The sequence below is a fragment of the Chionomys nivalis genome, chromosome 14 (assembly GCF_950005125.1).
Source record: "Chionomys nivalis chromosome 14, mChiNiv1.1, whole genome shotgun sequence".
Classification (NCBI taxonomy): Eukaryota; Metazoa; Chordata; class Mammalia; order Rodentia; family Cricetidae; genus Chionomys; species Chionomys nivalis.
This window is the reverse complement of record NC_080099.1, coordinates 4,566,457-4,592,242: the sequence shown is the minus strand read 5'-3', so window position 1 is coordinate 4,592,242 and position 25,786 is coordinate 4,566,457. Positions and strand designations below refer to the sequence as shown.

At 48.1% G+C, this 25,786-nt stretch overlaps 1 protein-coding gene across 1 annotated transcript; it reads left to right on the top strand.

Moving 5' to 3' along the window:
- The first annotated feature begins 668 nt into the window (after nucleotides 1-668).
- Ptgr3 (prostaglandin reductase 3) lies at nucleotides 669-11,003 on the top strand. Its single transcript, XM_057788699.1, is given in 4 exon segments — nucleotides 669-996; nucleotides 1,251-1,350; nucleotides 1,352-1,404; nucleotides 6,849-11,003. Coding segments are annotated over 4 exon segments (1,287 nt in total). The 5' UTR covers nucleotides 669-787; the 3' UTR covers nucleotides 7,774-11,003.
- Nucleotides 11,004-25,786: the final 14,783 nt, after the last annotated feature.

Below are 25,786 nucleotides of genomic sequence, written 5' to 3'. Positions count from 1 at the left end.
ACACGAAATCTAGGCCAAGATAAATAAAATGGCTTAGTTCCTGCAACTTGCACGGGACAGATTGAGAGAGCATAGGCGCGAGCGACGCGCTCAGAGCCCGGGAGGCCTAGGCCGGGGACGCGTGGTGCACTGAGCGCCTTCGGCCAGCAGGAAGGTGCTGGTGCGCGTGCACCAGCGACCAGGGCCCAGGCCCGGGACCCGGCCGTGCCCTGCCGCCCCGGCCGCGCTCGGGGTTGATTCGTACCACCTTGCAAGGAAGTGAACGCTTCGCACGGGAAGGGGAGGCGCCTGCGCCGGCCGCCGTGCCGCTCGGGGACGCTTAGGCTACGGCGGCGGCGATCGCCAGGGCGCTGGCCCTCTAGCTTGGCGCCCCCCGCCCCCGGTGGAGGAATCAAATCCTGTCGCAGAGCGTGGGGAGGGTGGGGATATCCGGGGCCTCTCCCGCGCCCGGAGGAAAGGGGAGGGCGGAGGAGATCCTAGGCCAGAGTGAGCCGAGCGGATTCAAACCAAAACAAAAAGATTAAAGGAGCAGCGGCTGCGGCGGCCGCGGGGCCGGGCAGAGATCCTGGGGTGGCGCGCCCGGGTTCCGCGGGGGCTGCGGCGCGCGGCGGGGCCGGAGGGCGGGGGCGGGAGCCAGGCGGTGAGGGGAGGGCGGGAGCCTAGGGGAGGGCGCGGGCCGGAGGAGGGGCGGGCCCGCCCGCGCGGAGCGGAGCAGAGCCAAGCGGCCGGGACTGGGCGCGACCCGGGCCAGCGTAGGCGCAGGAGCGGGCGGAGCCGATCGCGGGCTATGCTGAGGCTGACGGCAATCGGGGCCCGAGCCATCGTGGACATGTCGTACGCCCGTCACTTCCTGGACTTCCAGGGCTCCGCCATCCCCCGAGCCATGCAGAAGCTGGTGGTGACCCGGCTGAGCCCTAACTTCCGCGAGGCCGTCACCCTGCGCCGGGACTGCCCAGTGCCGCTCCCCGGAGACGGAGACCTCCTCGTCCGGAACCGGTGAGCCCGGCGCGTGACCCTGTCCCGGTCCCCGGCCTGCGCAGCTGGGCTCCCGGCTGTCCCGGGTCGCCCGCTTGCCCACACTGCGGCGCGCGCTTGGGTGCACAGCCTGACTTTGCAAGATCCCGGGAAGTTGAACCCGCCGCCATCTGGCGAAGGCGAATGTAATGTGACTTGCTGGTGTGAATACCCGATGCCACCAAACGTCCTCTTATCTGGGGGTTATTTTAATTTGGGATTCCTCCCTCCCCCAGCCGTCCCTCCTCCCCCTCCCGCTCCCTAAATAAAAACGACGGGACCCAGAAAGGGAGGCTCCCCACCCGGCCCACCCGCGCGCACCCACGGTTCCTGCGTTGCCATAATTTTTAGTGGAGCAGCAGCAGCCTGGACACACACTGCGACGTTTAGGTAAAGGTGCTATGAAGGAAAGGGACCCTTGTTCGGTTTGCTTTTTCCTGTCCCCTCCATCTCATATTGGCGGAGCCTGTCCTTGGGTGTGTTGGTGTGCACCTAGTCTGCGTGTTGTCAATACCGTTTGACTGTGTTTTGTCCCCTGAGTGCATAGCGGGGGCGTGCACCAGCAAGCTGGGCCAAACGTTGGGCGGGGGCACGGCTGCATTTGCCTGAATGCACCGCAGACATTTCGGTGGCTCACTAGTTGTTGCCGGTCTACCTGATGCTTCCCACCTTAAGGATCTTCCACACCACTAATCGTTAGTAAGGGGTGAAAGAGGAGTGTGAGACCTCACTGTGCTCAGTCCAGGCGATACCACAGAGATCTGTTGGGTGCATCCTCGCACTGCTAGACTGTCAGGAGGAGTCCATGGTACCCTTTCACCTCCTGGGCTCCATTCGAAGGTCCCAGCATGGTGTGTTGGAAGCTGGGTAGAATTACGGAGGGGAGGAGTTCTGATTGGATCCAAGCTGTAAACTCTGGACCAGAAAATGTTTTTGTCCCCTGGAAGGTCTAAATGACGAAACTTACCCTCCCAACTAGCTGGGTGCAAAGATTCATTAGTTCAAACCAGTCCACTTTAAAGAGTGCTGTCAACTGTCCAAACAAGACTGCAGGACTGGAAAAGCTGACTGTGAAACCTTTGGAACCCTAGTGGAACCTTCGCGGTTGAGTGTGGGTGGGATTGAGTGGAGTCCGTGGGTGGAGAGTGCCTCAAAGGGTGGATATCCTTCCCATGCTTGCTGTGGCCGCTCAGGGCGCAGAGGAGTGCTTCATTGTGTGATGAAATGCTGAGTCTGTGGAGGGTAAATATTTGAGCGCGGCCAACCTAAAAAAGGGCTCGAGCTTGTGTTCACATAGGACATCCAGAGCACACCAATGGTTTGCTATAAGGTGAGGTGAGAATAGACTGAAAACCTTTCCAAGTAAACTTCACGGGAGAGTTAAGAAAAAAAGTTCCACGCCGGGCTTTCATTTTCTTTTATTGTTGTGGTTTATATAGTCTTGACTGTAAACACTAATAAACACACACAACCGCTTACATAAAATCCCTCGTTGAAACAGGTGTGAAATGTGGAGGGGGTACCACAAGGGGACAGGCTAAGAGAGGGTGTGAAGTGGGAGAAGCGCAAGCAACATCGAGGTGGGACTCCAGTGCGAGCCTTGGAGGCTACTCTGTTTTACTGGTGTGGGGGCCTCTCGCCTTGGAGTTTATTTAACTCTTGGAGATCTCCCGCATCCCTCTCCCACCAAGCTTATTCGATCTAGCTGGCCCCCTTTCCCCTTCTCTAAATGTCTCGCCGCCACAGCACTCCCGTATCCCCAAGGTCATCTTCGTTCGTCTGGAATTGGGTGTTCCTTCGGATATTAGAATAGTAGCCTTCCATTTTGGAAAATTCAGCTGTTCGTGTTGTTCTATTTTGATTCCATGTCTGCCAAGAATCCCTTTGATACAAGTGCTTTATATGAACAACTTGACTTCCAACTTCTACCTTGAGTCCACGACCCCGGGGGGAGGGAGGAATGAAGCCAGTTTCTGAGTTAGAAGCAGGCAGAATCTTTACCTCTCTCCTGTTCTCTAACAAAGTCTACCTCTCAAATGAAGGCAGATCTTTTATATTTATGGACAGTGTCAAAGTTCTTCCCGGTTTCATTTTATTTTAAGGAGCAGAATTTAATAATTAACCGCAAGTTGGTTCATTTGGATCCAGGGCCAGCAGCCTCCTAAGTATTGCTAATTGCATTACATTTTTATTCAGAGGCTCCTCATTTTTAGCATAACAAAAATCTCCCCTGAATGAGTGGGCTAAGACCAAATTTATTTCTTTGCAAGGGTGTTGGGAGGTTTTAATTGTGCTCAGTCTTCTGACTTTTTCTTGCAGTGAACTATTTCCACACCTCAATCCAGTTAGCAAAATACATTCTTTCATTCACAAGAAGGGCAGTGCATGCAAGCTAGGCATGGATTTCGGACTGTGAAGTTTACAACCAAGGAAAAGTGTGTTGAGGGGGTGCACAGAACCCCTCTTGAATTGATGCTCCACCTTCAGCCGGCACCTTTACCGCCTCACGCACAACTTCAGTTCCCCCCCTCCACTCAGCCCTCTGAAAAGAAAAAAAAAAGACCTATATTCCTGGTCAAGTGCATTTTTTTGTGTGCGATTTGTGTGTGTGTGTGTGTGAGAATGACAGATTTTTCTCGTTTCCAAATATTCCTAACGATTTTCTGCTCAAGTGTAGGATAATGCAAAGCCTTTTTGGAAAGAGCAGTGAGTAGGGGGTGGGGGAAGGCGTTGTGATGGATGGGGGAGGGTAAAGTATTTATGTTCTCTAAGCCCAGATACCTCCCCTCCTTAACTTTTCCTTCTTTTTCTTTTCCTTCTTCTCTTTCTTCTGGTTTTTGTTGTTGTTGTTGTTGTTGTTTTTGTTTTGTTTTTGTTTTTCAAGGAAAGTCTGGTTTGGACGACTTTATCTCCCAGTTTTCAAGGCTCTTCCTGTGGTCCAAGTTTTCCTGTTAGGTGTTTGTTCACAGGAAAGCCCACCCCACCCCCACCCCACCCGCATCACTTCTGCAGTAACCTAACCGTACTAGGCACTCACCGCTTTCTAATATAAATAACCAAGTGGCTTGAGAAGGGTATATATTTGGGAACCGCCTGCTGTGGTCCCATTAAATTTTCGTGGGGTACCTGGACTTCGGTTTTCACAGTGTATCCTCCTCTCGGGTTGCCGGGGTCCTGCAGTCATTACTGGCACACATATTCAATCAAAGGGGGTGGTACAGGGAGGGTCTCCAAGTGCGCCAGCGCATCTTTCCTGAGTTTTGTTTTTGTTTTTCTGTGACTCTGGCTCGCCTTCCTTTTTTTTTTTTCCTTCCTTGACCCAGCCCCTCTTTCCCTTTGAGCCCGCTGCCCTTGACCTTGTATCTTGAGGAGAGGAAGGCTCACACAACTTCAAATAAAGTCCAGGTAAGGACTAAGGTGCTTCCGAGGCAGCGGCGGGTCTCCACCACCGCGGCAGGGACGCAGTGATAGAATGAAGTACTAGGTAAAGACAGGGATCCCGGCACCATGGGCCAGGATACGCTGGAGAGAATACGGGACCAGAAGACAGACTGTGGACAATAGTTGGAACTGCTACTGGCCCGATGAGGATTGGTTAGAAGAGGGGCAAGGTTGAGGTGCAACGCGGATTATGGTCATGAGCTGGCTAGTTTTGCTCTGCGTGGCTTTCCTGGGACTTGAGCAAGCCCAAGGGGTCCAGAAACCTGGGACGTGGAGTCCTTGATGTCTCTCCTAGTGGTGGCAATGGAAAGAAACTTCGTAGTTTCCAGCAGAAATCCGCCCTGAAGCGCCCCAGTGTGGTGCAGGACTTTCTGGGCAGGGCGCCTCAGGGCAGGTGCCAGCGGGAAGAGGCTCAGGCCTGCGGGTCAGTGCCACCTCTCTGGTGCTTGCTGAAGCTGATCGCCACAGTGATCGCTGTGGTGTTTCCAGCACAAGTCCCTGCTGGCCATCAGCAACCGGTCCAGCTACAGCCCATCCAAACTTGGCCACAGCTGCCCCGCTTCGCCAGTGTGCCCTGCTAGGTCTCCACCTCTGGGGGGGGGGGGGGGGGGGGAAGGAAGACAAATTGCCCCGAGGCAGAAGGGATTTGCACCTCTTTCCTGAGGATCCTTCCCACCCCACCCACTGGGCCACAGCACTGACTGCCAGCAGCTTTTCCCAGGGCCATAGTCAAGACTCCCTGAGGGGAATCAGCCCTTGTGGACTTTGAGATGCCAAAGGAGGACAGCCTGGAGGAGAACAGGAAGAGTTTACCACGAGTAGAGTTTACCCTGCTCCCATGCCTTGAGATCACTTTCACCCTGGCAGCCTTCTCTCCTGGAGTTGGCTTTTCCAATGGAGGAAGGGCAATGATGTCCTGCTACCTGGCTCTAGTGGGCTGACTGGGAAGTCTAGCATCAAGATCTGGGGAGCTAGCCCTATTCAGAAGAAAGAGCAGGGCTGGAGAACTGTGTAAATTTAAAGAGAAAACAACGAGAGAACGCAGACTTCCAACCCCTTTTCAAACAAAAAAAAAAAGGAAGAAGAAGAAAAAGAATTCTTCTGATATTGAAAAAAATGAACAAAACTGATTTTCCCCTCTGTTCACTATTGGGCTTTATCTGTGAGTACAGAAAGCAGAATTTACAGTTATTGGGGCCATGGTAAGCTGACTGCAGTACCTTGGTGGAAGAAACTATTTCCAACTTTCTTATTTCCACAGTCTAGAAAGATCTTTCTTTAAGGGAGAATATTGTGAGGAACTGTTTGGAAGTCCAGGGCATTGTGTAGAGAATAGTGAGAGTGTGCCCCTACACAAGACAGTTTGGGTTCATAAATTAAAAGAGAATTCTTTTCATTTTTCTCCTGCCATTTTTTTCGCTTTCTTATGGGAGGAAATGGCAATTTGGGGGTCCTCGTGTGTTCTAGTTCTCGCTTGAGTTCTCAGAAGATGGGGGCCGCTGCCCCCATGGGGATGTTTTTGCTGTGAGGTATAGTGGGGTACCGAGAAAAGCTGGTAAAATACTGGCCTCACAGTTAAACGTGAGCCTGGATACAAAAACGAAACCAGTCATCTGCTATTAATCAGGCTGTGTCTCTGCTTTTTGTTGAGAAAAATACAGTGAGGGCTTGCTTCCCTTTTCATCTGAAAAGGCTATAAAATGCCGATTGCTGCATAAAAATCATTCTCCCCAGTTTCTGTTCAATTAATCAAAATGTATATGTTCATACTGGGCATGGTTACATCAGAGAGAAAATTTGCTTCGGTGTTTCAAACCACCAGGGCAGTAACATGTCACAGGAATGACCTTGCATGTTCATCAATCTTTAATAATATCATTGTCATTATTATTATTACCTAAAGTGTTAAATTGTTGCCAGAATCAATACAAGTGGGCTTCTTTGCGTACATTTCATCCTACTGTTGTTGTTTAACATCTCTGCTAAGAGACCAATTAATTTCCAGCTCAGAGCTCTAGTGAACTTTGTGTATGGTGAGGACTTCCTGGATTTTTTTTTCTTTCTTTCTTTCTTGTTTTGCCTTTTGAGTGAGGACAGAAGTAAGCTACACAGGAAATGCAGATACATCCCTTGCTGATTAAAATAATATGAAATTATTTTTCATAAAACTATTAAAGAATAAAATCGACCCAAACTCAAGTTAATACATGTCCAAATTCTTTTTTTTTCCTCAGCTAAGCAGCAGGAATTATTATTCTCCTGAATTCTGTCAAGTCCCATAGTTTAGGAGCCCTTTCACACTCCCTGGGGTTGGAAAGGTCTTTCCCCCTAAGCAGACTATGAAGGTCTTTAACAGAGAAAGAATCTTGATACATCTGTTTGTTTTCTCCTAGATTCGTTGGTATTAACGCATCCGACATCAACTATTCTGCTGGCCGCTATGACCCTTCCGTGAAGCCCCCCTTTGACATAGGTTTTGAAGGGATTGGTGAGGTGGTAGCCTTAGGCCTCTCTGCTAGTGCTAAGTACTCAGTGGGCCAGGCTGTGGCTTATATGGCTCCTGGTTCTTTTGCTGAGTATACAGTGGTACCAGCCAGCATTGCCACTCCGGTGCCTTCAGTGAAACCCGAGTATCTCACTCTGCTGGTTAGTGGCACCACTGCATACATTAGCCTGAAAGAACTTGGAGAGCTGTCAGAAGGGAAGAAGGTTTTGGTTACAGCCGCCGCCGGGGGGACAGGCCAGTTTGCTGTACAACTTTCAAAGATAGCCAAGTGCCATGTCATTGGAACCTGCTCCTCAGAGGAAAAGTTAGCTTTTCTGAAATCCATTGGGTGTGATCGCCCCATCAACTACAAAGCAGAGCCGGTGGCGACAGTCCTGAAGCGGGAGTACCCCGAAGGTGTCGATGTCGTCTACGAGTCTGTTGGGGGAACCATGTTTGACCTGGCTGTGGATGCCTTAGCCATCAAAGGGCGTTTGATGGTGATTGGGTTTATCTCTGGCTACCAAAGCCCTACGGGGCTTTCACCAGTAAAAACAGGAGCTCTACCTGTGAAGCTCCTGAGGAAGTCTGCCAGACTCCAGGGCTTCTTTCTGAACCACTATTTATCCAAGTACCAGGCCGCCATGGAACACTTGCTGGAGCTGCACAGTCGTGGGGAACTGGTCTGTGAGGTGGACATGGGGCACCTAGCTCCAGAGGGAAGGTTCATCGGCCTGGACTCCATATTCCGGGCTGTTGACTATATGTACACGGGGGAAAATGTTGGAAAACTTGTGGTTGAATTACCTCACGGTGTCAGCAGTAAACTATGACAACAGAACAATGACGGAAACCAAAGGAGAAAGAAAAAGAGTTCTCCATGCCTTAGAATGAACACAATAGCTCCTAAAACAAAAATGTAGTGTTAATGAATTCAACTCCCCCCCCTTTCCTTGGGGGTAAAAATAATACGCTTCAATAAAAGTTCTCTAACGTTTACATTCGATTCTTTAGTCGTGGACGGTCTCAGTCCAGGTTTTATTGTTCCAGGGAAGTAAATTAATTCCTGATGCGAGACCTGATCAAGTCAGTATGTCCCCAGCTTGATGAGATTTTTAAGTCGGTCTTCAAACCGCTCACCAGGTCTCCTTTGCTGGAAGAGGCTGCTCTTGTGTTAATAAGTACTTCCCAGGTGACCAGGTAGTGCTGGGGTCAGGTATGCTCACAGTCCATATGCTTAGCAAGGAGCCCCAAAGATCTCAGTAGACATTTGGGGGAGAACTGTCCACATTTGATCCTGTTTAGTTATTGGGAGGAGAGTGATGGATCGTTCATTGGTGGCTTGAATTCACAGCCTTTTAAGATTGTGAGGAAAATGTTCCTGTTCCAGAAAGAAATACTGTTAGAAACAGAGTGGGTTTGGGAAAGCAAGCTATGGTTTAGGGGACTTCGGGAGAACTAGTGTGTGCAAAGGAAGGAGAAGATTCTATGCCACCTCCCCAGGAAATGTAATAGCAGGGATCACAGAAGGGGGCTCACTCTAGCATGTTCAAGGTTAAAAACAGCTTACTTCCTGTCCCCAAAGAGCAAATGTCACCTCGTTCCAAACATGGGAGACTAATTCCAAAATCAAAACCGTTTGCTTCCCCTCAAAGGCGTGGTGTGGAAGGCTTGATGTCAGGTGGTGGAAGCAGAATGACAGGTGTCCTGTGTTCCAACTTTGCTTCTCGGCATTAGAGAGAAAGGAGCCACCTGCTCTAGGGTTGTGTCCTGGTGCAGTCCTGTCTGTCAGCCTGCGAGCAGCTTCTCTTCAAACTGCACCAGAGCTGGTCTCATGCCCTTCACCTTCTGTGTCCAAAGGCTGCCTGCCACTTTTGTCGTGGGATCAAAACCCCACAGTGCCTTACCGTTTGAAGGTGAAGCCTGTTGGATGATTTTAAGTCCTGGGTTTCAGTACATCAAACGGGCTTAATAAACGGGTCTGCAATTAAGAGAGCTCTGTGAATGTTGTAGACAAGATTGAATCCTTTGCTGGCATCTGAGGAGCAAAGAGATCCTGTTTCTGAGTAGCTGTTAGTATCTATTTTACAAGATTTACTCATTTCCAGGTACCTAATGTAGCTGCTAGCATGCATGCACAACAATACAATTTATATGGTAAATGGAACCAAATAATGGCTTCACTGAATGTTATGGCCGCACTGAAGGGAAATGTCACGGTAAATAGCTGCCAAATTATGGATCATGCCGCAGTGTCACAACTGCTCTGAAGACGAATAGCACCAGAGGCTATTGCCACTGTGACGCCTTTGAGTTATGAAGAGGGGTAGCAGCCTGACGCGAGGCTCTTTGTGTCCTCGTCATCACAGAAGGCTGCCGGTGCAAGGGACATGAGAGGCAGGCGCGTCCAATGTGGTGCGCAGTTATTAATCTGTCCCTTTCAGACCCGGCCACTGTAGCAGGGGAGACTCTGCTAGATCTCCCGGACACAAACAGACAGGGAGGGAGGGCAGGCTCTGTGAATGTTAGTGTGCTCAGGAAATGACTGGTAATGGAAAAACGTCGTAATAAAATAATCTAATCAAAGACTATTATTAAATTTAACCTAGTATATGTCTGAAAGGCCCAGTTGCTTCCTATGCAGATAGATGTGTGAAATCTCGGTGATAATGCACTCTCCCTCTGAAAAGGCTTAAGGACTGAGGACATTACCAACTAAATTGCCTCTTCTAAACTGAAGTGAGTCCCGGTTTTCTTCATTTTAATGGGAGGGTAATAAAGATGAAAGACCAACATTTTATCTGATGGATCCCGTAAGCTATAGAATAAAAATGTATTATGTTTTGAGGGAATATACTAAATTCAGCGATGTAAAAGTAAAATTCAAACACCCAGGTTTAAAATAAGACAACATTAAAAAAAAAAAAAACAAAAAAAAAACAGAAGAAACCTCATGTCTTTCTGTCCCCAGAGAAACTATGATGCATTCTGTTTTCATTTATGCTTAGAAAACAAGCACCAATGATTCTGCCTGTTCCAATAATTCCTAAAATATGTTTTAAAGTTTTTTAAAATTCGCTTGAAAAATTATTTTTAAATCTGTGGTTATACTTGAATATCAGTTTGGTCCCCTTGGGTTGTTGTTGGGGTCCAGTCACTAACAGGAGGGGAGATAGCGTAAGGGTCCACACTCTACCGTGTTCAGATCACAAAAAGTGCATTCATAATTCAGGGCCATTGTCAGCTGTGCTCTAGGGAAGGGACAAGGGCAGAGCAGAGATGTGGGATAAATGAATTCTCAGTTCTTGGTGTAAGGTTGTTGGCCCAGTGAGGGAGAAGGCATTACCTCCTGAGAAAGACATCTGTAGGGCGCCTTCTGGAAAGTCAACTTCTATCCCTTCAAACCTGTTTCGAGTGCACAAAAGCACAACAGACAATATAATTTCTAGTTCTTTTCACAATAACTGCAGATGCTGATTAATTTTAGTGTGTGTGTGTGCGCACGCGCGCACACACACACACACACACACAAAAAAAAATCTAGGAACTGGTTTGCAAAGAAAGATGGGTTCTATGTGTTGTTACTGTCTGACCGCACCAGAATGGAGTTTCTTAGGAAAGGAATAGAGCCTCTTGCCCATGGCCGTTCGTGTTTCCTGCAGTACTCATCTAACGCAAGTGTGTGAGCAGTAGCCGCAGCCTATGAAAGTGGAAACCCTGAGCTGTGTGTGGAGGGATGCCATGGCTGATGACGCTATAATGTCCCAGTACCACAAAACCCTTTTTGTGCCCCCACCACAAGATGCTGTAAACTTGACAGATGATATCATTTAAGACACTGCCTGCCTTGGGGACCTGTTTCTTGGCTTCCTGTTTTGGGCTTTTATTTGGGTAACATTTATAATAGCCACCTGACTTGTACCTGTAATGTCTTAACCCCTTGTGGAACTCACAGGCTGTATAAATTTACAGTCAAGGTTCCCTTGAAAATGGAGCTTTCTTCAAGGCCCAGAATACTTTCCATGATGACTTTGCCACATGCTCGCATGGGGTAAATACCATATTTCAGATCCCATAAAGTCAGACCAGCAACGTGCAACTTTCAGAATAAATTTGATAAGACCAAGGACTGTGCACTTGGAATGCTAATTTCCTGATTTCTACAAATTTTATGGGCTGCTCAATGCAAAATGGTCTGATCCGATGAATTTATACTTAATCTTAAAAATATTTTGTTACTTATAATATTCATTTAAAAGTGTATATGCGAACTGTTTTTCAGTTTAGGGTTTTGTTTTGTTGTTTTGTTTGGGAACTTTTTGGCTTGTTTTGGGCTTTATTTGGACAGCTTCTACAACTAATTCTCTCCCAATGACCTAGAATCTCGCATTTAAGATCACAGCACAGAAGTCAGAGTGCAGGGCTGGAGTGTCAACAGCGCAGCACTGCTGTGAACTTGAACTTCTGTTTCTTCTAGCCTTTTAACGCCACACTGTATCAACTCAGAAGGAGGAATGTTCACTGTGAGAACCTTGCTACTCTTACCGTGAGCAGTCCAGGAGAGTTTGCTGCCATCCCTGTCCCCTGAAAACCCATAATACCCAATGCAAAACAATGTCTTACCAGTATATGTCAGTTCAAGAAGTTCTTGTAATAAAGACCTGATATGAAAAGAGAGAGACAGAGACAGAGACAGAGAGAGAGAGAGAGAGAGAGAGAGAGAGAGAGAGAGAGAGAGAGAGAGAGAAAGTCAAGTAAGGTGCATATTCTGATTATGTAAGCCTGAAGCTTCTGTTTAATTCTTCACTTTGATCCTACAGCCAGTGAGGCATGCCTGGCATAAGTACCAGGCAATGTTTGTTTGGATATGCTGGCTTTGCCCTTTGTAGACTTTCCCTTCTGTGTAGGTCCCTCATCCCAGGAGGCACAGATGAGCGGAGGAAACGTAGCATAGGTCCCGCAAGCAGTAGGGTAAGTGCCGTACAGAGGACGGTTTGGGGGGGAAACCAATATGTTCTTCATGTGTGCTGAGAAGCCCTGAGCCAGAAGTCTGGAGATCTGAATAGCCCCCCAAAGGAAGGGCTTCCCTCAAAGTGTCTTTCTGCCAACACAAAATTAAAATAATAATTAGAACATACCCTGCTGCTGGGTGGCAGCATCCAGTACAAAAGACAAATCTGTGCTAAGGGCTCAGAAGAGAGTCTCGTGACATTGCCTACTTCTAAACACACGAAGCAGTCAGGGTCAGAGTGATTGCTATCAGCAGTTCCTTTGGTCACTGGAAGGTAGAGAAATATGGAAGGGATACAGGATGTCCCACTCGAAAGCACCTGACGTAGGACCCTGTATGCCAACCCCCAGCATTCCTTGCAGGCTCACAGGTACCACTTCCAGCAGAAACACAGTTCTGGAAAGTGTATCTTTCCCTGGCTTTTCCAAATACGACCAAATGTTACTTGGTAACACTGGAGTTTGGAAGATAATCTAGCTCAACCCACCACACAAATGTCGAGTTGGGCTTAGGAAGAATGGGCGCTTTGTTTACCCAGCGTCAGAGTCCAGTGGTCTCAAAAGACAGAACGCTGGTGGATCCCCTTTCAGACTATCAGGAGAGTCTTGCACAGCCCCCTTTGCATTGCCCAAGGTCCTTCAGCACATAACTGGCAGGTGTTTCGGAACCATGGCTGGACGTCGTGGAGAACCGTCACATAAATGGACTGTGGCAAACCCAGGGAAAGTATCATGTTTAGACTTTGGTAGAGTTGGGGCTCCAGCAACTTGGTTTATCATCTAGACATTCTACTAGGGCTGAAGAAATAGCTCAGCAAGCAAAGGGCCTGCCTTGCAAACTGGAGACCCGAGTTTAATCTCCAGAACATTTGCAAGAAGCCGGGTGTGGTGGTGCATAACTGTAATTCTGGCGTTTAGGAAGCAGACATTGGAGGACCTTGGGGACTAGCTGGTCAGCTAGTCTAACCATCAGTGAACCCCAGGTCCTACTGAGAGACCATATCTCAAAATACAAGGAGGAGCTCTTGAGGAATGAGACCTGAACTTGACCTCTGACCTCCACAGGCATGGACACACGCACGCACACATGCACCCACATATACACAAACATACCTTCCAAATCACACACCAATTAAAAATAATAACTATCACACACTTTAGTTTTTTGCTACTAAAAGGTTTCCTGCCAATGTGTCCTTAAATACTAATATTGCCAGATATAAATTCTGTACTATTTACTGGATATAGAATGAGTTTGATGCTCATTTTTACCCATTAGAAACATCATAACTGGCCACCGGAATATTTGCTGTCATAGCAAAAATATCTAAAATTTGAATTTGCTATTCTAACTGAGATCTAGTTTTTCACCTTAGAAGTTCAGCCCATGAGGGAGGGCACACTCCCTCACTGGGATCAGCAGCTGCTTAGAGGTGAGGAACCTGCAGAGAGGCGACCTCAGTGGGCGCAGGCTTCCTGCTAGGCTGTGGTGAGAACCCTTACACAGATCATAATTAAGGCTAAGGGGAGGAGGGGAAAGCCATTCCGGACCATATGACATTGAACATTCGTGTCTCCCCTCATCATTTCTGTCTTTCTCCCTTCAAACCCATGCATAACAAGCGTAAACTTTCAACTTTCCGCGAGCAAATCCTTTCCCAGCAGAAGCAGGCTCTTTTTAACGTCGAAAAGCCACTTCCAGAGAACGGCAGCGATGTCAGAGGCAATCACGTTTGGAGGAAGCTTCATTGCTCACCAGGGGATGGGAGCAATAGTGTTCCCTCTACATGTGGCTGGAATTTACATTTGGAAATTGAATTGTCTCCTTGAGGGCTTTTACTCGATGCAAGTTTGGGGGAATTACTTACACCCCAGCCCATCAGTGTATCTGAAATGAAGCTGAGGTGAAGGGACCCTCATCACTTCAGCTGTTTAAAAAAAAAAAAAAAACTAAATAAAACAACTCTTCATTGTCCAGAAGTCAAAATTAAAGAATCATTACCGGGTGAAGTTATTTATTTCAAGTTTGACATGTCTCAGGCATCTGGGGATTTACATGTTTTACGTATTTGAATACTGTCTTCACAAGGTATAGATACTGATGTGTTAATCCTACCCCCACTGTAAAGGTGGGATGGTCAGAACACACACTTTATGACACCTCCGGTCATCCCTACCTGACTCGCAACAGTCATCAGACTAAGGCCAAGCTTGTTTTTCTCATATTGTAATCTATACACAGGTCACCTGCTAAACTCATAGTGCTGACTCAGTAGTACAGGGTGGACATAGGAACGCGCATCTCCCCGGGGGCCCCCGGCACTGCCGGTCTGGTCTGGGAACCACAGTGTATACTGAAGTGCTCACTTCCGCTGTCTCTGCAGAGACCTCCATCCCACCATGAAAGCAGCTGCCCTCTCCAGTTCCGTTTCCAGCTTCATCAGAGAGCATCCTCTCAGGAACTCAGCTGTGAACCCAGATGCTGTGTGATGCGCACGGTACCCTGATAGCTTTTCTGTACAGCTCTACAAGGGACACAGTCCTGGGACCTCCTTCCTAGTTGTCCCGTTCCTAAAGCTGAATCCATTGTCACACCTAGGCCTCTCCCCCTGGCCTGGGACCACTGGTTATACTTCTCTAGTAGCTCCAAATAAAAATGCCAGCAGCCTCTGCACACAGCGGAGCAGAGTATTTTACAATTATCCTGATGGAAGAAGGACCCCAGGTCTCGTACACCTTCAGATCAGATCCTTTGAAACATGTGCCGTGACAACACACATAGCCTTTATCTAAATAGTCAGAAGGATCACCTTTGAAGAGACTGTGGCCTTTGAAAGGAGAAGTTACAATACATGCACATGCTCGTGAATATGTCACTGGGAAAATCACAGTGGAACTTTGTTGAGGACAAATGTCAGGAAGGGGAGCTGGCAAGATCGTAAGTTTGAGGGAGCCCTGGAACAAGTCAGAAGGTGGGAACAAGTGGGACTGGCCAGAGCCTTCAGTGTCCCTGGCAACCGTCCGTTCTCATAGGGCTTGTAACTGTGGTCACAGTAGCTACTCACTTGGAAAAAGTGGCCGTGTCTATTTCTCCTTCTCTGTTCTTTCCCTCCCCACAGAGGAGGACAGAACTGGGTGATGCAGGATATATATGGGCCAGAGAGTCAGAAGACCAGCAGAAGAAAAATCAGTTATTCTTATGTGTTTAGGAAAGCTTGGAGGCGGGGCCAAGAGACTAGAAGTAACCGTTGATAAATTCAGAGAAGGAGGGTGGAGGGGAAGATCCAGGGTAGGAATAAACGGAAGTAGATAGCTTTTGAAAGACTAGGGAGGAAAAAGGTGTGTGTGTATGTGTGTCTGAGTGAGTATGTGTGTATATGTGTCCGTGAGTGTGCGTGTCTCTGTGTGTGTCCATGAATGTGCCTGTGTCACTGTGTGTATATGTATCCATGTGTGTCTGTGAGTGAGTCTTGTGTGTCTCTGTGTCTGTGTGTCTGTATGTGTATAGGTGTCTATGTGTATTTGTGTGTGTTTGTCTCTCTGTGTGTAAGCGTGTGTGTGTGTGTGCGTGCAGGCATATGCACATATGCATGTTGGTGGACAATAATGTACATATAGAAGCCAGGATGCGTCAGTTCCTCGGTCTCTTTTCTTTTCATTCTTTCTCTTTGCAATCTCCCGCTGTCTTAAACACCCTCACTAGGTCAGGGTGCCTGGCCAGGGAGCTCCACAGATCTGCCCTTTCAGCTTCTCCAGCATCAGGGTCCCAAGTCCATGGCCTGCCTCCCAGCCTTTTGTTTTAGTGTGGGTCCTTAGTTCCCATGCTTGCGCCTTAGAACCAAATGGCCTCCCCTGCCCCAGCAGTGCCTCCTTAGCTGTCAACAGCTCAGAGTCTGCAGAATCTTTCATGGGACATGAGAGATGCTGAGGTCTCTGCCGCTGGGGGGACTTTCCTTGGGTCAGCTGTATCAGCAAGTTTTACAAAGAAGTGCCCTTCAGGGGGCAAACAGGTTAGGGTGATAGCAAGGCAGCTTTGTCCCTTCCCCACCTGTCTGTATCCCCTGCCTTTTCAGTCAGAATTAGGCAGCCAGTCACTCTCATCTCTGAGTTCCATGCAGGTTTCATTCATACCGCACTTCAGGTCCTTAAGACATGTTCTAACATGTATGGCCACACACGAGAACACAGGGCGAGTCTCCCCGCCCCTTTCCTCCACATACATTAAGTACAGCACTCGATTAGGCAAGCCTTCGGCCATGGTGTGTTTGCCACAAAGATGCAAGCAGCACCCCCTCTCCCCACCTCCACAGCAGAGCCGTCCACTGCAGGCTCACACGCAGACATCCGCCTCTCAGTTTCTGGTTGGGAATGATGCCTGAGAGCCTTGCAGTGCTGCTCAATCCCACACCGCAGCTTCGGGCCAACCAAGGGACCTCTCCACCTGGCACTGTTCACCTGGAAAACCGAATAAAGGAAACTGAGCACCTGGGGCTCTGGAGAAGATGCTCACGCGCTTCAAGAGGGTCCACCTGTCGGCGAAATAGATAAAACTCTTCTTTTTAATGTTCTTGCTCGGTGTTCTCTTGACATCTGTCTAAAGTGCTAATTTAGAAGTGCTCCAATATACATTCTCCAAACAAATGCCAGACTTCCAAAGTCTCAAGGTCACCTACCGTCTAAGGATTGAAGTTTGGAGTCTGTGGGCAGTTCTGACCTCTGCATGTGTCAGGGAAATGGGCGTGTCCAACCTGGAGTCTGTTGCATGATGTTATCGTCTACAAAATTCACCACACTTTAGATAAAGTCACTTAAGAGTTTCACAAGAATAAAAAATAGCTCACAGTGTTTTAATAGGTTTACAGTTCTGTGCTGAGTCATGCTCACAACCGTCCTTGGCCACATGTAGCCTTTGGGCTACTGGACAGGCAAGGCACAGATAGTCCTGAGGAGAGCCTGGACCTCAGTGCCAGGGTCTCATGCAGGAATGGCTTTCCTGCTTCTAGTAAGAGACTTCTTAGGTTCATATTGTGTTCAGCTGAGGGGATCTTGCACCAGCCATGCAAGGGAAGTCTCCAGAGACACAGTGCTGTGGGAAGTACTCATGCGTGTGTGCATGTGTGCGTGTGTGTGTGTGTGATATGTATGTGTGTGTGTATATATATGTGTGGTGTGTGTGTAGTATATGTGGCATGTGTGTGGTATGTGTATATATGTGTGTGTTGTGTAGTATGTACATGCGTGTGTGGTATGTGTAGTGTGTGTGTATGTGTGTATGGTGTGTGTAGTGTATGTATATGTGTGTGTGGTGTGTGTGTATATATATGTAGTATTGTATGTGTGTGTGGTCTGTGTATATGTGTGTGTGTGGTGTGTGTGTATATATGTGTGGTAGTGGTGTGTATCTATTGTGGTAGTGGTTGTGTGGTGTGTGTGGTGTATGTGTGTTTGTGGTGTGTGTGTATATATGTGTGGTAGTAGTGTGTATATATTGTGGTAATGGTGTGTGTGGTGTGTGTGTGTGTATGTGTGTGTGGTGTGTGTATGTGTGTGTGGTGTGTGTGTGGTATGCATGTGTGGATATATGTGTGGGGGTATGTATGTGAGTGTTTGGTTCATTCTGAGGGACATGAGTTCAAATATCAAATCTTTCACTGTATGAAAAAATCCTTAAAGGACACAGCTTTTGTCTCAGCTTTGTCTAGTTCATTTGTCATCTATGAAAGGAAAGGATAATGAGTCTGAGCCACAGATACAACACAGTGTGTAACACACCTGTCCTGGTGATGGCTCAGAATTGATAGCAGCGGGTTTGTTTCTCTTTCTCCTGGGAACACCAGCTAGAGAGGAAGGTGGAGATGGAAACGCTAGGGAGATGCCTGAAGGCATGAGTTAGCTCTCCACGTCACAATGCCAGGCCCCAGGCTTGGCAGGAATTCAGCTTAGGAAAACAGAGAGGCATAAGAAATTTTCACAATTCATTATTCCAGGTGCCTTCCTCCTCCAAGTGGGGAGGTTGAATTATCTTGTCAGGGAAAATACACAAAGTGTCATTTTATTATTGGAAAAGAAAAGCAGGTATGGGTTGAAGGTTTACCGATGAAAATGCAGCTTATCACTGCCGCCAGGAGAAGCTCAGCCAGGGTCAGGCCTCGCCTTCTTTAATGAAATGAACACAACTTGGTTCTCATCACTGGGACAAGTGGAAGGGACTTGTTCCTCACAGTCCTGGAGACCTGCAGAATTGTCCCCCTGACCGTGCAGGCCCTTGCTTCCCATGGTTTTTCCCTGGCAGTGTTTCTTTTCCATCAGTGTCTATGGACACTATGCATTGCATTGGCCTTATACACAGGGGGTAAAAGGCATCCCTTCTTCACAGCTGTGACCAGAGAATCACACAATTCTAGACCAAAGCAGGATGCTGAAAATGAGATAATGGAGAAATCGAAGACCAGGAAAGCAGGGCAGTACTCCCACGACACACAGCAGGTTGTCGGCCACAGTCCTGGGATTGGTTGCCACACACTCACTGGGAGAGTGCGCCTAAAGCACTTTGAAGTTCCCTTCTTTTCAGGTGCTACATGACACTATTTTTATACAACTTGTAGTCTCTAGTCTTCAACCATTGTTCTCATGGCTTGTATTCGTATTTAGTGGAGATGCTCTCATTTGGAAAGTCACAGTTGATAAAAAGGAACCTTTGGCCAGGCTAGCTACTGCCTCATAAAAGAAAGTCGGCTAGGCTTCACTGAAATGCTTCTGTCCTGTGTTCCATGCAGAGGACATGGGATTCCAAAAGGCATGCTATGAGTCATGCAACCAGGGACATCGAAGTCACCAGCCATCCCCTTCTCTGGAGGCAGAGGGACAACCTGCCCTAACCAGGAACCCAAAGTCAGGGCCAGGCGAGCACTGGTATCACAACTGAGCCCCAATGCAGATTGTGTCTCTTCCCCGAGGCAATCACCCACAAGGCATCCGAGAAAGCCACCAGTGACCCTGAGAAAGGGAAACTCTGGGTACTAGCGACTCCCAGGCAACACCAACTGGGCAGGAAAGGGTGCCCTCCTCTCTCCTCTCCCCTGTCACTCCACTCACCCAAAGTCCTGAAGGCTGGGAGGGGTTTTTCCACCTCCGAGAACAGCCTGACTTTGGGAGACGGCGTCATGGTCAGCTCTGCAAAGTGTGGTGTTTAAGTCACTGCTCTCTTGTTCCTGTTACCCAGCCCAGACCTCGGCACTACACTGGGAGCAGAGAGGGACGGGATGAGAATGAAGGCAGGGGTCACGGCCATCTACAAACAGCGAGATTCCATTTTCTCCTGTAATTTCCTGCACCCAGCTGTTATGGGCAAGAGCCTTTCCAGCCTCCTCCATGTCAGTGTGCCAACCCAGGCCTCAGGCTCCAGCCCTTCAGTGCCACCTTCCCTGTGGCCAGGACAAGTGTGAGAGGGCTAGCGTTTTAGGGTTTCTATTGCTATGACGAAACACCATAGCCAAGGGCTAGTTGGGGAGAAAAGGGTTTATTTGGCGTACACTTCCACACTGCTGTTCATCACTGAAGAAAGTCAGGACGAGAACTCAAACAGGGCAGGAGGAACCTGTGGGCCATGGATGGAAATGCTTACTGGCTTGCTTCTCTTGGCTTGTTTACTGTTTTCTTCCTTTAAGAACCTAGGGATGGTATCACCCACAACCAACTGGGCCCTCCCTAATTAAGACAATGCCTTACAGCTGAATCTCAGGGAGGCATTTCTTCCACGGAGGGTCCTTCCTCTCTGATGGCTCTAGCCTGGGTCAAGTTGACACACAACCAGTCGGTCCATCTAGGTCGTCAGGCTTCAGCTTTCTGAGTATCTCTCTCTGGAAACGTGTGTGTGTGGTGCACGCATGTGCACGTGTTTCTGATAAGTAACTGTGTGTGCATGTGGAAGCCGAGGAGGATGTAGTGTTTGGCTCTGCCACACTCCACTTTACTCCCTCGAGACTGGGTCTCTCAGTGAACCTGGAGCCAGACAACCGCAAAGCAAACCCCAGAAATGCTCCTGTTTCTGCCACCTCCCCTCCACACACACACACACACAAAAAGCTATAGGGACAGAGGTACACACGGCCATGCCTGCCTTCTCAAGCGCGTTGGGGATTTGAACTCAGACCCTCATACTTACTCAGAGAGCACTCTCTTCTACAGAATCTCCCCAGCCTGGGAACGTTTTCTCAGAAACCTCAGAGGCAGCGCCCACATTTGTGGCAGCTGGATTGGTATGCAGTTCAAACTAGAGGTGAGCCTTCCTCACAGATGCCCCGTTTTGCTGGATTATGCTCAGAACGGGTGGGTGTGTGGACGCAGGTGCGACTGACAGGCAGTGCTGCCAGGCCTGGTGGGGGCCGCGTGAAGGAGGAGCAAGAGCAAGCACCCAGCTCCCAGCAGCCGTGAGGTGTCGTGCCTGACAGGGACGGGGCCTTATTATGTGATGAGTGGGGCCAGCCCCAGCATCTCGTCTTTCTAACTTGTGGAAGTCAGCAAGCTTAATTGCTCCTTGTCCTCCCAAGCTGATTTGCCACCAACAATCTCATTATCACACACATATGTTTATCTCACATTTCCCAGACCCTCGTGCGGAGGATGTAATGGGGGGGGGGGGGGATGACCGCGCGTCAGCCAGCAGCGTTGTTTGTGCTCTTCCTCTTTCCCGTCTCCAGTCTTGAGCCTCAGGAGCCCTGGAAATAGGAATGGTACCCAAGGTGGGACACTGGCTGAAAAGGAAGAAGCCACAGACTCTAGGCTCCAGGATAAACAGTAGCTTGAGCAATAGGCACTCCGGGGGACCCATGTCACAGGAGAGTGGGCTCACGTGTCCACCACAAGATTCCTAGCGTCCATACTTGAGATTTTCTGGAGATGCTTGGTCATGGTTCCTTTCGCCAGCCTCAGCCTTCATGGGGAAAGTGGTGAAGCTCACTCTAAGAGCGGGAAAGGCATGGGGCTGAGGCGGGAGATTCTAACAAGCCCCACTGTGTTTGAGGCCCTGTGCAAAATGCTTGTTATATTTCCTTCCTTTAGATCTTCAGAACAGAGTGTTCAATTCATCAGTGTCCCTTAAGAACATTAATATGAGGGCGAGAGTGATGCCTCAGTGTAGAAGGGTTTGATACACAGTATCAGGAGTTGACTTGATTCCCAGACCCTGTGCAGAATCCAGCATGTGGCATATGCTGGGGAGGCAGAGACAGGAGGATTACACACACACACACACACACACACATACACACACACGAGCACATTTATCTATACACCCACACCAATACTAATATGAACCACACGTACTATTAAATATTTGTAGTAGACAATAAAATGTTGAAATCAATTTTTCTAATTTTTTTCAAGACAGTGTTTATCTATGTAGTTCTGGTTGTCCTGGAGCTAGCTCTGTAGACCAGGGTGGCCTTGAACTCACAGAGATCCATCTGCCTCTGCCTCCCAAGTGCTGGGATTAAAGGCGTGTATCACTGCCTGACTCTAGTATTTCTCATATATTTCTATTTATCAAAAATAATGTATTTCAGCTTGTAATTGAGGACTACAAGTGCTGAAAAGGAACTATTACAACTCACTAATATCAGACACATTCCACATAGAGTAAGCCAGGCACTTAATGTCCCTCAGTCTTACACAGGAATCTCACTCACATAAAAGTCTAAGAGGTAACTGTCACTCCCATTTGGCAGACAGAGGAACTGAGGCACACATCTCTGCAAAAAAAAAAAAATGTGTGATATCAAGGACCAACACACCAAGTGGGTAAGTTGGAGACAGCTGTACATGAGGATCTACAGGTTAGCCAGTAGGTCTGAGGCCACTGGAGACCTAGAGTAGGAAGGTGGCTGAGGGGCATCTTTAGTCCATCCCTTGGGAAACCAAGATCCAGAGAAGTATATTCTCGAGTGTCACACAAACGTGGCCTGACTGAGGAAATGGAGGGCGGTGTTGGAGGATATTCCAGCAGAATGGTCGGATGGTTTGGGATAGCAGAGGAGTGGGTATAATTGACCCAAAATGTGTGCATGACGAAAAGGTGTAACTGGGAGAACACGCTCACAACTGGCCCAGTGGAGAGAGCTGCGTCAGCTCTGCTGGAGCAGGCATGCGTCTGCTGGAGCAGCGGCTGTGCAGCAGGGAGAAGACTGAGCCATCTGGGGACAGACTCCAGCGCTTCACCTGCAGGCAGTTCAGGAACCTGTGAACAATGGCCACCCCTGGCCCCTCAGAATATCTTCAGCTCCCAGCCAGCTGCCACACCCGGAGAAGACCCACAAGCCACAAACAGCACAGCGGCGTTGGAATGAGCCCTTGGTGATAGAAGTTCTGACCTGGTGGATGCGGATTGAGGAAGAACCCAAGCTTCAGAAACACCCCCACCTCTGGGTGGGGGGCATGCCCCACTAAAAGACCCACCTGGGCAGAGGTGCAGCTAGGGTCCCAGACTTGGGATCCTATCTCCCAGGGAAGGACTAAGGCAGCCTGCCCTTTCTGCCTCTCGTTCCTTAGTTTTCCTCTTTCTCATCTACTTTGTAAAGAGATTCAAAAGAAGGAAGCGGTCAACACATCCCCACCGAGGCGATCTACTAACTGGGTTCAGACTATTAAAACATTGTCTAACCCTAGGACTTCAGGTGCTAAGTATTCTTTTCACCGGGAGGAGAAACTATAAGTACACTTTCTGTTTATTGATTTAAAAAACCAAGTGTGTGAGATAGTGGCTGGACTTCCTGTGCAAAGACAATTTACCTTCTTTTGGTTGTACAACTCTCTTGGCAGATTATTTATTACAAAGGAAAATCATGCTGATAAGAAAATAGTGTCACTTAAAAATTAGGTGGTTCCCAATCAACTCATGACAGTAATTGCTGTAATGTCCTCTTTGATTTAGATATAGTAATATCCATGTAATTGCCACTGGGAAAAATTATAATGGCTGTTAATGATAACGAACACATAAATGGCAGTGAACAGGAACATGTATTCTACATCAGATTCAGCTGTAGAGCAGTGGGGAGAAGCCCAGTGGTTTTCAAAGACCTGGTGCCAATCCCTCAAGGAGCTAAGCCCTCTATTATCACATTAAGTGAGGGGGTGGATGATTATGGGACTGAGGGCAGCGCAGAGCCATCCCCAGCCTCCTGGGCTCCATGACAAGTCTCCAGGCCACCATGAGAATATGGTAGGAAACACAACAGAAGCCTATGGCCCTAAGTTGCCAGGGCAACTTTGTCCAGAGCCGGCCCTGGGTCGTGAACTTTCACCTGGAGACTATGTCACGTGACTCTTCAGTATTCCAATGTGTCCAGCCTCCCCTCCTACCTCACTGGTTCTTAATTCTAGAATTAAAAGGGAGAAGGTCACCGAAGACAGTCTTTGTCTTAGTGGCTGTGAACCCCAAACTGGCAAGCACAGATTTGACTTTGTTATTGTCTGTCTGTCCTGTGTGGAGCAGGCCTGCACCTACATAATTATAAAGAGGGGCTGGGTGCACAAGAGGCTCCTAGAATCCTGGACATCGCAGTCCCCTGTATGGCTGTTGGGTGTCCTCATTAAGGCCACTAGGAGCCATTCTAACTGCGGATATGTGTGGCCTCCAAGAAGACCCAGTGATACCATGCTTAGGAAGCGTCATGTGACAGCAGTAACAATGGCTACAATCTTCTCTGTGTTGGGAAGGAATGGAAAATGACATGCTGTGTTCATGTCAACACAGTGTTGGAGGTTGCTAATATTCACCCCATTTTATAGTCTGAAGCAGATAAGCACAACAAGGCTGAGTGGCTTCCCCAAAGTCAACAACAGTCAGGGGTAAAGCCACCCCCATTCAACATAACATTTATGCATGGTTGGTGGGGGCACCTTGGCCTATGTCATTCATAAAATCCTCCAACTTCATGACGTATGATCATAGGAAACTTCACGGAAATCAGGGGTCATCAATATGTATAAGGCACAGTCAAGTTCCCCTTTGCTGTACCTGAAGTACATACAAAGTCACCGGGCTGCCACGGGAAAGAGACCGGTGGGAATTCCACATGATATGGCCCACTGAAACCACTTTAAGGATTACATAGAACTCTTTTTAGAATCTAAAATTTGGGGTTTGAAAGATGGCCTGGCAGGTAAGAATGCTTTTAGGGTGACCTGAGTTCAGCTCCCATCACCCACATCACAGACTCACAATTGTCTGTAACTCCAGCTCCTGAGGGTCTGCCACCGTCTGGCTTTCACAGGATCCTACATACGTATGGTTCACATAATCTCTCTCTCTCTCTCTTTCTCACACACATACTCAAGCACACATACACACTTACATATACACACATGCACACACACAAATAAATACAAAAACCCTAAAACCACTAAGAACTGACAAAATGGCTTTAAACCCTCCTAGGGGCTGGAATGATGGCTCAGTGGTTAAGAGCATTAACACTGCATTTGCAGAGGATCTGGTTCAGTTCCCAGCACTCGCATGGCAGCTCACAACTGTCAGTCACTCCATTTCCAGGCCTCCATCCAAACATACATGCAGGCATGTGCTCATACACATAAAATAACCATGTTTCTAAAAGAAACAATCTTTGAAAAAAGAAGATATGGGAACAAAGAGAACAGGGACATTCCAGATACTTCTCTTGGAAGGGAGAGCCACAGATGAACTAACTGCCTGAGCGTCACTTCCTACAGATTCATGGGGCCTGCAGTGAACGCCCTTGATACCAAACACAGATGAAGAGTTAGTCAGTTTTCTGTCACTATGAGAAACATTCAAGACTGATTTTAAAGGAGGGAGATTTATTTAGACTCACTATTTCAGAGGTTTCATCCTGTGGCCTGCTGGCTCCGCTGCTGTGAGCTTGTGCTGGGATGGAGCTCTCCACGTCTTGGCAGGGAGTGTGTGGGAGCTGCTCATCTCGTGGTGCCAGAAAGCAGTGAGGAAGGCAGGGAGGGTCCAGAGGCAGACTACCCTCTGAAGGCGAGGTGCTCCAGCATGCAAGCTCTACCTTTTCCGGTTTCTATTCATCCCCAAGGAGTGCCACAAGCCGGTGACTGAGACAGGTGAGCCCATGAAGGACATTTTGAGGCAAATACAATGGCTATTTCAGGCAACAGCTGAAGGAGGTTCACAATTGCAGCCAGAAGCTACCCTTGCTTGCATTTGTTATTCAAGATCTTAATATCTCATTAAAGCCAGGATGAATTCAATACCGTGGGCCTGACTAACAGATCATCTGCCTAAAAGTACTGAGGGAGACATAAGTTCACTGTGAAGGCATGGTCTCCAAAGAGCTCCCATGGGTGAATGTGTGGGTCCGAGTGAGGAACACGTCACCAAGAGATGAAATAGTCTGCTGGGAACAATCCGTAGAAGCCAAGAAGCAGAGAGGGCCACAGAGAGACATTTAGTCTAGACTGTAGGGCAACATTCTAAGGAAAATAATCTCAAGAAAAAAAATAAAAATGGCTTTGCATGTTTGAACAAATATTGAGTACTATTTTAGGAAGTCAAACAATACAGTTGCTGAACTTAAGAATTTGATTCATGATTTAAAATTCTGACTGGATATGGCTGAAGAAAGACTCATAAGTTGGAGTACAGGTGAAAGGAAATTGTCCAAAAATACCATAGAGGATGAAAAAAATAAAGGATGAAAGACAAAAGGAATACAGTAACATGACACAATAAGGTGACACAGTATGAAGGGGACACGTTGGGAAGATGGCACATCAAGAAGATGACACACCAAGAAGATGACACACCAAGAAGCTGGCACACCAAGAAGCTGGCACACC